An 11,836-nucleotide genomic window follows, 5' to 3' on the forward strand; every position below is an offset into this window, starting at 1 on the left:
GGACTGATCGATGTGAGAAGATGTTATATTATTACATTTTAAGAAGTATTTATCAAAAGCACACACAGCTATTTATTAATATTTTAACAGGATGTTATTGGGTTTGTCAATACATTCTCGCACAACCGGCCCTTTGAGAACATTCATGCTTTTGATATGGCCCAAAATGAAAATGTGACTTTCAGACAACATTCAGACTCTCTAAAATGACAAAAAAGAGAGATTTTGTCGAAAATATTAACCACCATAAAGGTTTTAAATATATTAAAATTCGGCGAACGTCAAGTCCGAAAATTTATTTATTTATTTATTTATTTATTTATTTATTTATTTATTAAGACAAAGAAAAGGCGTTTTTATTAGAATAACAGCAAGAGTAACAAAAAAAATCTTTAAAATTGATTTTGTAGGGAGAAATAAAGCTCTTTGTAATGCCTCCGTTTTTTGGAAGATTTTTTAAAGCAGCATTTATAAAAACGTCCGGAAGACGTTCAACAACGTTCAAACAACATTCGGAGGTATGCACTTTGTATAAGAAGTGAAAAATAAAAATATGATAAAAAATAATAACTGCCATTAAAGTTTTAAATATGTAAAAACTAAATCAAGTGAAATGACAGCAAAAAAAAAGAAAATTAACTGGGAACGAATGTTCAGAGTGAATGTTCAGACAACGTCTGCTGAACGTCAGGTCCGAACATTCGACGTTCACCTTTCAGACTACGTTCACGGACGTCGTGCAAACATTTGCTTGCTAGCTGAGCAGTGCTGTTGAGTAGCGCAAACACTCACACTGAGGTGCGCCACCTACTGACAGCCAGAAGGTGGTGCTGTTGAACTCAGGCTGAACTCCAGCTACGCATGGATTCCTCTGAAGAACAGGATGTCAAGTCAAGGAGCAGGAGGAGGAGGAGGACATGCTGGGACTGGCAGGTCGGCCGGAGGTGGAGCCTCAGAGACAGGAACCTGTTTGAAAGATTCAGAATCAGAGAAAAACTGGATCAGGATGTTTGGATCTAACTTCTTATGCAGGTAAAACCATCTTTCTCCCTCTGGATTCAATAGGAATGTGCTATAGGATGATTCTAGGCTGAAATGGCACCTGAAATGCTATTAAGTTTTTTTTCCTCACGTGAAATAAGTAAGATGAGGTTCTTCTTAAGTAAACCTGACTGTGAAGTTCTGTTCTGTGGCCTGGTTAACAGGGACTCTGCTGCTGAGCTTCAAGGCTGGTTCTGTCTGTGTGTTGTTGGCTGGTTTCTGTGGCCGGGTGTGTTCAGCTGAAAGAAAACCCACCCTGTTCTGATTTCAGACCAACGCTGAGCCTGAACTCGTTTAAGCTTCCAGGAGAAATCCCCGGGTTCTCCGGTACAATGCTGGACCCAGAGATCAGGAAGGTTTCATGTGTTTTCTGCTGTCAGGTGTTGTTTACCACTGGGTTCAAATGGGACACAGCGACGGTTCAGGAGAGGAACCGGTCCAAGCACATTTCTCTGTTCCTATGCCGCAAACACTGAACCCAGCACAACATGGAACAAGGAAGTTCTGCTGGAAATATGGCTCCTGCTTCTGAAGCTGAAGTCTTATTTACTAAGGTCTTACTTTTCTCTCTAACGGGTCAGTCTTCTTTAATTTTTTCACATTTTTACTGATCGGACCTCAAGAATGTTTCAGAACCAGGAGTGGAAGTTGTTTCAAAGCAGCTCAGGTTGATATTTCTGAGTCCTCTGGCGCCCATCTGACCCGGTCACAGGGAACCTCCACCACAGCTAGTTCTTCTTGGTCCAGTACAATCCTGCTTCTTGTTGTAGCTCTAACCGTCTTTACACTGCAAAAACACAAAACAAACCAGGTGTTTCTGTCTAGTTTCTTATGTAAATATTTCAATACACCTGAAATACGACAAAACTACCTTGCAAGTAACTTTTCAGTGAGTATAGGACCTTATTGTTTGTTAAAAGTTATTTAATATTGATGAAAAAGTACTGGTTCCACTGGCTGACTATTTCACTTATAACATTGGAAAATTTTTTGATCTTATAAGTGAAATAATTTGCCAATAGAACTATTACTTTTCACATCAATTTTAAGGACTTATCTACTTAAAACAAGTTCCTGTAATGTGATGAAAAGTTACTTATAAGTTATTTCTGTCTTATTTCCAGTGTACTAAGATATTTGTACTTGGCAAGATTTTTTTCTTTTGAAATATAATAACAGGTCCAACCAGGTTCTGCTAGTGGATCCAGTTGTGTTCTGGTTCTTGTCTGATCCTCCCCTCCCTGTGGTCTGTTCAGATAACCGTAGGCAACCACAGCAGAGAGACAAAATCCAACCGTCTTGCGAACTAGTGTCTCAGGGCCTTAAGATCCAGATTTCTAGAGGACGAAAAACATCCATGAAAATGGGAAAACTGTATTATGCAGTGAAATCTGGAATATTTGTAGAATTTGTTGGCTTGGATATAAAGAATCTGGGTTTTCCATACAGTCTTGGTGAGAGTGTCCCTCTTGCTGTTGAGGGAAAGAGAGACTTTACTGGTTCTGTTTTGACAGCTGTAGTTAAAAACTGAGTTTTTCCATGCTGGTTGCTCAACGATGCTCTTGTTAGTGGGCAACATGGAGGCTAAATGCCTTGTGCAGTGGCTGGGGGAGTCGTAATTGAATCAACAGCTTTCAGATTGGAAGTTGATGAATTTCTCCACTGAGCTTCAGGGGTCTTACCAACACTGATTTAATGGAGAGTTGAAACAATCGGATGTTTGGTGCAGATTCGGCTGTTCTGCTGGACCCAACCTGAGTTCCTGACGTTGTTCTGACCTGATAATGAGGTGTTGCTTATACAGGAGCAGTTTTTGTGGTCTGGAGAATTTGCCTTGGAGGTGGAAACTGAAAAAACTGGTTCATAGTCAGATCACCTTCTTGAACACGTGATTGTACCGATTCATGGAAAACAATTTTAGGAGTCCCGAAGACCGAGAACATCCCTGATGGACTCCAGACTGCAGGACACCCAAGATTAATCTGTAATACGGATCAGATTATGAAGGTACCAGAAGGTTTTAGAGTTTATTGTTCATTCGGCCAGCGGTGGATGAGAACGTGTAGTTGTCAAACTGCAGAACCATCACATGTACTAACCAACATTTCTACCAGTGGGCAAGCGTCTCAGTCACTGTCCTGTTTTAACCCAGAAACATCTGTATAAATAATAATTTTTCACCTCATACCTCAACTTTTTATCTATATTCAGACCTCAGAAAAAACCCTGATATAAAAGTTATCAATGTCTGTACATAAGAAAAAGACGTTGTGGTCTTTTCTTCAACCTGTCAACAAAATGTAGTGTGAGGAGTTGTTGAAGAACTAAATCTAGTTCAGATTAGTTTATGATTAGTTACAGCAAGAGATCTCCATCCTGTTAAACTTTCAAATTGAACTAGTCATCACTGTCACTACATCTTTCCTTCAGAGATTCTAGAACTTCACCTGAGTCCTCAGAAACATAACTTCTCTTCTGGTTTGACCCGTCTCTGCTCTGGTTTAACGAGGGCAGATTAGTTGGCTAGTTAACTACAGTTGTCATGGTGACTGGTTGCTTAATTAGCTTTGAACTTTGACCAACAAGAAACACTCTTCTAAATGTGGTATGGCTGAAAGTCTTCATGATGTTTCTGGGATCTTTAAAAACAACAAAAATCTCCTGGAGGTTTAAATGAACCCAACACCTGGTGGACTTGGGTTCTGTTCTGGGTGTTTGTGAGGAAACGGTTCTGGTCGTTTTGGAGACTCCAGCAGCAGCCAGCCAATGTTCTTCTACCTATTCTGGTTTCAGAACCATGGTCTTGGGGTGTTTTCACCCTGATAGTCTGGTAGATTCGGTTTGACACTTGGACCAAAATTGCAACATTTTACACTTTCAGCTGGTGCGGTTCACTTTCTCACTGCACTGAGTCAAACACACCAAACTCTTGGAAAATCTGTTCCCCTCCTCGCATGTGGTGGCGCTGCACCAAAATCCACTGAAGGAAATGACACAAAACCTCATTGAACACAACTTTCTTCTTTCTTCTCAACTTTCTTTAGGTTTTAACAGTTGTTGGATTTTGCTTTTGTCTTTGGCAAAAGACTATGAGCCATTTCTCGCACTGGTGATAAACTCATGCATTTGTTTTGGTTGTAATTACCTAGAATGCCCTGTGCTGTACTGTAGTCTGCTTCCTGATTTTAGAGCAGTTTCTGGTACTATTGGTGTTCACATATGCATTCAAACCGCACCAGAGTTCACTTCAACCAAACTGAGGTCTTGGTTTGTATGCAGAATATAGTTCAATTAAATATTCACATCTACCCGAACGAACTGGACTTTCTGGGCAAAACACCTTTAGTCTGTGAGGTTAATTGGTCTTTCTTAATAATTTAGCAATGATTGTCTGTCCTACGTGTCTTTGTGTCACCCTGCAATGGACTGGAGACAAGCCTTGCATGTACCCAGCAAAATGATAGGTAAAGACAATCACCAGCCTCCCAGTGACTCTACAAAGATGATGATGGATGGTGGTCTTTTGATTGGTGTGGAAGATCAAAAGGAGATTACAAAGATGAGACTTTGCAGACAATGTTCAACAAGGTTCATCTTGATGATGGACATCTGACCCAACGGTTGAACGGTTCAGGAACGTGTTGTAGTTTTGACTGAGCTTCTTCTGGAGTTTTGGATACACGAGTAGGTCTTGTTGACCTTTGGGGTTAGTTTTTGAATCATTTCAACTACTTCAACAGGTCTGTGGAGATTCCACATTGGTCTCTGTGCTTTTCTGTGAGATTTAGGAGTCTGATTATGTTTGTTCATTGGAAGAGTTTTCTACAAGATAGGGTCTTTTAAAGGGAACTGAACAGGAGTCAGAAGGCGTTTTTAGGTTGGAAAAATCTGAGAGGAAAGTGTGAAGATGTTCTAGAGGTTTCTTATTAGGGTGTTTGTCATAACCCAGAACAGGTTTGACCTATATTTATGCTTAAAAGGTCTAGAGGGATTGAAGAAATCAGGAAATGAAAAACGGAGGACACTTGAGGCCCTGAAAACTGGAGGAACCATGTTGAAGAAAGATCTGCTGGAAGTTTCCAAGTTCTAGAGAAGAACTTCATCAACAACAGAAATATACAACATTTCTGAGCAAGTTTTAGAACCGAACAGGTGAATCTGACACCTGAACTGCTCAGCTCAGAGACTCCCAGAATCGTCTCATCTTTCTGTCTCTGAGCTGATCATGTGTCAGATAGTAAACGTGCAACTCGGTGTCATGTCGACTCCGTGTGGTCGGACTTTCTCAACATTCCTGTTTGTTTTCCAGTGTTGTGTAGGAAGACTCGGCTGAAGGATTTATGAGCTCAACCCGGTTATTTCTGTGCTGAGCGTGACCACACCCACACTCACCCACAGGGTAAAGGTTGGGTTTCCTACAGATGTGCTCTGCTCTGATTGGCTGCTGGGTCTGTGATGTCACATGACACACCGTCATTGTGGATCCCACCATGTTGTAGGAGACGATCCTCTGCAGGAATGTTTGCTCTGCTCTGATTGGTCGATGTTCCAGCCACAAACCTCGACCTTGGTCTGATGATTGACAGCTCTGTTTATTTTCTGCTTGCACAGAACAGTGTGTGTGGGTGTGTATGTGTGTGTGTGTATGTGCGGGTGGATGTGTATGTGTGGGTGGGTGTGTGTGTGTGGGTGGGTGTGTGTGTGTGAGTTACATGGAAGTTTGCTGAAGGGAAGTGCTGTGTCATGCAGACAAACATTGAGTGAGAGAACGGAGTGAGAGGTGGCCGCATTCCAACATGGAGTCTCAAACACACCTGAAGCAGATCAGATCTGGGTCCAGATTCTTCAGAAGGTTCTGGTCGATTTCAGTTCAACTGGTGATCCAGGATGTTTTAGAGCGAATAGTGAAAACATCAGACCGATTGGATGGATGAATGGGTGGATGAATGTATTAATGGATGGACAGAGGAATAGATGACTGAATGGTTGAATGGATAGAGATGATGGATGGCTGGGTGGATGAATGAATGGATGGTTAAACAGATGAATGGATGGATGGATGGATCAGTGGCCTTTAAATCCTGTGGACTGCGGTCCAACCTAACAATAGGACTCTACTTCAATGTTGTTTTGACTTCACTTTTGTCTTGGGGCCCATTTTGATTACACGTCATTAAAATCGACCAGATCTCACATTTGATCACATATGAATCAGATTTCAGTCTCTCTGGAGTCTGAATCTTCTGGTCGGACTATTGTTCCTCCACAAAGACAGGAAACGCACGACGTGATGTCATCAAAGGGTGGTGTCCACATATCAATGTAGGCGGGGCTTAGAGCTGACAGGAAGAGCAGGACTTCCCTTAGTAAACAGAGCTGGCGTGGACTCAACCTCCTGTCATTGTTCTGTGAGACAGAGTGCCTGGCTCGGAGGCAGCCAGGCAGGAAAACTCAGAGAGGAGCATTTCAGTGCTGGAGATGGGGCTTCTTGCTTTCTAGCAGGATCCAGGCCAAACATTGTCATCACGATCAGCTGCTGCAGCTGTTCCGGTTCCTTCAGAGGTCCAACCTTTGTCCAAGACTTGAAGGAATGTGGAGAAATTGGAAAAATCTGTCAGACACAAAACAGCAGTTGGGTTTTTAACTCGGCATTTTGTTAGCATTAGATTAGCCGCCAGTCACAAATTTGCAGGATAAAAGTCACAAATTGCTCTACAAAACAAAAATAAATACTAAGAAGTGTAAAAGAACAGCAATCATGATATAAAGAAACGATAAAAGTTGCTAATGTCAACTAAATAGTTTAATCTTATTCTCCAATCATGATCCAAAGAGAGCCTGAGAACCAGAACCGAAACCCGGAGGCGAGTCTGAGCTGAGCTGCGTTTCTGAAGTCAGGAGGAGGTTAGTGCGTTCAGACAGGTTCTAACATGAAGAATGGCTTGTTGCTGTCATTCCTGACGGGTTCCGTGTGCAGCTGCTGTTACTCGAGGAATCCTGAACAAAACAATCATCAGCTGTGTTGTTCTAGTTCTGGGATCTGCTGTTTGTTTTAAATGATCTGGTTCAGTCTTTATGAGTTCTGAATCAGGAGGTCCTCAAGGAGTGAGCCATAATGAACTGTGGGTCCAGAATGCCTCGGAACCAACAAAAGACACTAATAAAAAAATAAAAACATGTAGAACCGACCAGAAATTGTGACATCGCATTCTAAATGTTAACTTGTCTTACAGCTTGTTACACGTAAATCTGAGGGTGTTTTCACACCTGGCAGAATTGGTTCGATTGCTACACACAGTTCAGAAATGTTTTGATTTTTGAAATTTTCTAGAAAAAAATTAATTTCTGACGTTGAAAAGTTCAAAAATTGCTAGAAAAGCTTAAAACTCAAACGTTTAAAACGTCCATGTTTTCCTTTAAAATTTCTGACAATCACAAAATTGAGTTTTCTGTTTTTGTTTTTTTTTTACAAATATTAAACATTTCAAACTCAGGAATGTCCAATATTTTTTTCTAGAATATTTCTGAGATTAATTTAAAAACATTTCTATTTTTTTCCTGGAAATGTTATGACTTTTTTAAACTGGGGAATTTCCTTGTGTTTTCCAGAAAATGTCAGAGTTTTTAATTTTTGGCAGGGATGTACTCTTTTTTTTCCACGTTGTCTACAATGGCCCTAATACGGCGTCGTAGCTGCAGTTCTTTTGTCAAACCAACCAAACCTTTAAACAAACCTGTTCCCCTCCTCGCCTGTGGGGGCGCTGCACCACAGAAGGAACCGACACAAACAACTCAGAAAAAGACACTGAGAGCAACATCCAGAAAAAGACACTCAGAGCAACATCCTTCCTCACAAAATGTAAACAAAAATGGAGTAACTTTTGATTTTTAGCAGTTGTAAGATTTCCTTTTTGTCTTTGGCTAAATACCACGGGCCATTTCTCCTGCTACCGCTAGACGAGCGCGTTTGTTTAGGTTGTGTTTACCCAGAATGCCCTGCGCTGTAGTTCACTTCCTACATTTCGAGCGCTCTTTCATCCGCTTGACCTTCACATGAATTCAAGCCATTCGAGACTTTACTTCAGCCGAACCGAGACCGAGGTTTGTAGGGACCGGAGTTCGCATTTTTGGTTCCGCCGGTCGCGTTTGGGTCTTAAACTGAAGTCTGTTTTCAGTCGGGTTTAATTATTAGAAAAACCACGCAAAAAACGTATTTTAGCTAAACAATTGAAATTGAGTTTCAAAATTTGCTGTGTGAAGGTAGCATTAAAGATGTTCTGGTTTGATCATGGGTCAAAATCCATGAAGAGGTGGATCAGAACCAACATATCTGGAAATAAGATGTTTTAGTTGATAATTTACATTTGAAGTAAATCATGATTAGAGCATTTTTCAGATTATTTAGCTTCTGGATTACTGGATCTGTTGTTGCTAATTTCATGTTGTCTCCTTTTAGGGTCACTGAGAATCAGCGGTGACCTTTGACCCCTCACCTTCAGAGCCATCTATCTGAGGGGGCGGGGCCTGGGGAGATCAGCGAGGGAAAAATGGCAGCGACCTCCAAGGTGCCGAGCAAAGGTGAGTGTGTTGGTCATGTAGAAGCAAACCGGACCTGAGAGGTTCTGACCGAGCAGGTTTGTAGAAAAGGCCTAAATGCAATCTAACTTTCCAGGTCTTGGTCTGGTTCTGGTGGAGTTTGAGTATGAGTACAAAGATCAGAACGGGGTTCTGGTCACCATCAAACCCAATGAGCGCTACGTCCTGCTGGCCAAGACCAATGACCACTGGTGGCACGTCCGGAATGACAGCAGCTCCAAAGTCTTCTACATTCCGGCCAAGTACGTGAAGGAGCTACCCACCGACTTCCCGTCCCTATTGGACTTTGCTGACAAACCCGGTCCAGAACCGGTCCCTCATCCTGTGGTGGCTCCAGTTCCTGTTCCTGTTCCTGTCCCGGTTCCAAAGAGTCTGGAGGAGCCTGGAGGAAGCAGAACCAAGCAAAATGATGAGGTGACAATCCGCCTCAGACCCGACTCTTCCAACCGGCACCACCGCAATGAGAACCGCATGTCCACTTTCGGCGTACCTCTAGACTTACCGGACCTGGCACATGTATCGCCGAGGGTCCGTACAAACCACTCTGCTGGTTCTGCTGAAACCGGAACCACAGCTTCCACTGGGACTACAAACATGGCTGACAGTAAAAAGCAGCCCCACGTCAAGGGGCACCATGAGGACCAACAGGATCCTGGGAAACCGCGGGTCCCCAGCTTCAGTCCGGCAGACCCGCGGACATCCAGCCGGCATCAGAACCAGCCCATCCCTGTGGAGATGCCCGTGGTTCCCCCTCACAGCAAAATGTCTGAGGGTCGTCATGACAACAAGCAGCAGAAAGAGGAGCCAGAGGAGGAGGAGGAGGTGGCTGAGGAGGCAACAACATCAGAGAGCAGCGAGGAAGAGGAGGAGTGTCGAGGTCACCACATCTACGAGTCCATCCAGGACCTGAATCTGGACCTGGAGGCTCTGAGACTCCAGAAGGCTCCATCAGCAGCACCTGAGTCCTCACTTCCTGCTGCGGCTCCGCCCTCCTCAAAGGTAAGACCCGCCCACTTATTCTGTCTCCTGCCTGATTTAGGTTTTAATTTTCCAGAAATGTTTCTGGTAATTGAGGTTTCAGAAAAGTTTTTATTCACATTTTATGTAACATGACTCTTTCAGCCAATAGTCTTCTGCAATGTCAGTAGCTTTGATTGGCCATGTGGGAACAGTGTGGCACATCTTTTTTCTGTCGTCCTTGAACACATCCTGACCCAGACAGGTCCTTGAATGCAGCACGCGTGCTGAGATTGAAGGTTTACTTCCTGTGTGTGTTTCCTGAATGATCCTGATTTCCTGTTGGAGTCTGGAGGAAACAAAACGTGTGTGCTGCTCAGGTCAACATGGCTTTGTTGGATTCTTTTGACCTCCTGATCAGCAGGTTGATGTTCTGGACGTTTCATCTGCTGCAGCATGAAAAACAGAGTCTGATGTTCAGAGGCTGCTGGTCTCCCTACAAAATAAAATCTCTGTGCAGCCGTGGCTTGTTTCCTGCAGCGTCGGCACAGGAAGCTGGAAGCAGAAAAAGCTGTTTCCTCTTTTTATTCTCCTCAGAGCAAAAAAAAAAAAAAAACTGCTGAGCTTTTGCTGTTTAACCCTAAACTGGCTTCATGTTATTCTGGTTCTGCTGTGGATTTATCTAGATGTTTATCGTGAATTCAAAGATGAACCAAGTCAACAACAAATTGTAATTTATCCGCTGGTGTTTATGTAGTTTTTCTGATCCAGTCCGAGCAGGATGTTTGTAAGGATGAGAAAGTTGTGAATGATTCTAGCTCTGCAGCTGGTTCTGGACAAGTTCAGGGTCTCGGTGTAGAACGTCTGATGTCAGAACAGGATGCGATGAGGTCAGGTGGAAGCAGTGATGTCACAGCGGACAGGAAGAGGTCAGGACAGACGGGGTGAGGCAGTGGTGACGGTGCAGCGACACCTGCAGGTCAGAATGGGAACAGAACCAGAACCCAGACTGTTTGTGTCTCTGAGTAAAACTCTGAAAGCTGCAGAACTTCACCTCCCAGCTTCATTCAGCTGGTCTTAAAGCTGTCAAGTGTTGCATTGTGGGAAACTGAGTCAAAGCTTTCTCTGCTGCCAGTTTTTTTTTAATTTCCAAATGCTTCTGAGGAATTAATGATTCTGAAGGAAAATCTAAGGGAAGTCAAGTTATTTTACCCCGAAGTCCCCAATATGGAAACAAATAATTGTGTTTATTAGCAGAACTTTCTAAATTGACAAAATATATCTTAATCAAATGAAATTATATTGTTGTAATCAATGACACATCTTTACTATGTTTCTTATCAAGTAGAGGAAAATGTGAAGGAAGAGATCTGTTAGTATTTTTCTTAACAAGTTGACAGACCATAACATGATCTTTTTAACAAGTGCTTCTCCTTAACGAGCTCTTAACGAGTTGTCCTTTATGAGCTGTCTCAGATAAGTCTCTGGTTTATGACTGGCTTTGTGTAAAGTTCTGATTTCTTCTGATCTAAATTTGCCCCATGTTGATGTTTTTACCTCCAGCTGGTCTGATTCCAACTGATCACTGATTAGCGCATTTCCTTTATTGATTCACGTGACGATCTTTGGACTCGGACAGTAGGTCACCTGGTTTCGCCTGTATCTTTGTCCTGGAGTTGTTTATGCGATTCCCGGAGGATCCACCAGGGTCGTTGCTGTAAATCAGCTGTAGTGGGGCAAACTCCTCCTACAGCTCCACAAACATTTATTACCTTTCCGGGTATCCGTACAGGGATTTCCTTCCAGCAGCAGGAGAAAACTCCTGGTCAAAGTCATGTCACTGCTGATTGGTGGATCATCTGAAGCTCTTCCTGGTCAGCCTCTGTATGAACCAGGTCAGAGTATGTTCTGTTTGATCAGTTAATGAACGGACCTGCTATTGACTGGACCAGTTTTTGAGTAGAACCAGTTACTGACCTGATCTTCTATTGAATGGACGAGATATTGGGCTGACCCACTTTTAACAGGCTATCAACGGAGCGGATCAGTTTTTGACTGGACCAGCTATTGACCGACCCAGCTATTGACCGACCCAGCTATTGACCGACCCAGCTATTGACCGGACCCAGCTATTGACCGGACCCAGCTATTGACCGGACCCAGCTATTGACCGGACCCAGCTATTGACCGGACCAGCTATTGACCGGACCCAGCTATTGAGCAGACCCAGCTATTGACCGGA

The 11,836-nt window shown here is 43.0% G+C and overlaps 1 protein-coding gene across 1 annotated transcript in view; it reads left to right on the forward strand.

The window, feature by feature from the left end:
- The first annotated feature begins 813 nt into the window (after window positions 1–813).
- LOC103469083 (rho GTPase-activating protein 27-like) overlaps window positions 814–11,836 on the forward strand; it is a 37,819-nt gene continuing 26,796 nt past the window's right edge. The window contains exons 1-3 of the mRNA XM_008416574.2: window positions 814–1,032; window positions 8,498–8,619; window positions 8,714–9,636. Coding sequence (XP_008414796.1) covers window positions 8,589–8,619; window positions 8,714–9,636 — 954 coding nt within the window. The 5' untranslated portion in view covers window positions 814–1,032; window positions 8,498–8,588. The remainder of the gene's footprint in view (window positions 1,033–8,497; window positions 8,620–8,713; window positions 9,637–11,836) is intronic.

The sequence above is a fragment of the Poecilia reticulata genome, linkage group LG8 (genome assembly GCF_000633615.1).
Source record: "Poecilia reticulata strain Guanapo linkage group LG8, Guppy_female_1.0+MT, whole genome shotgun sequence".
NCBI classification, from domain to species: Eukaryota; Metazoa; Chordata; class Actinopteri; order Cyprinodontiformes; family Poeciliidae; genus Poecilia; species Poecilia reticulata.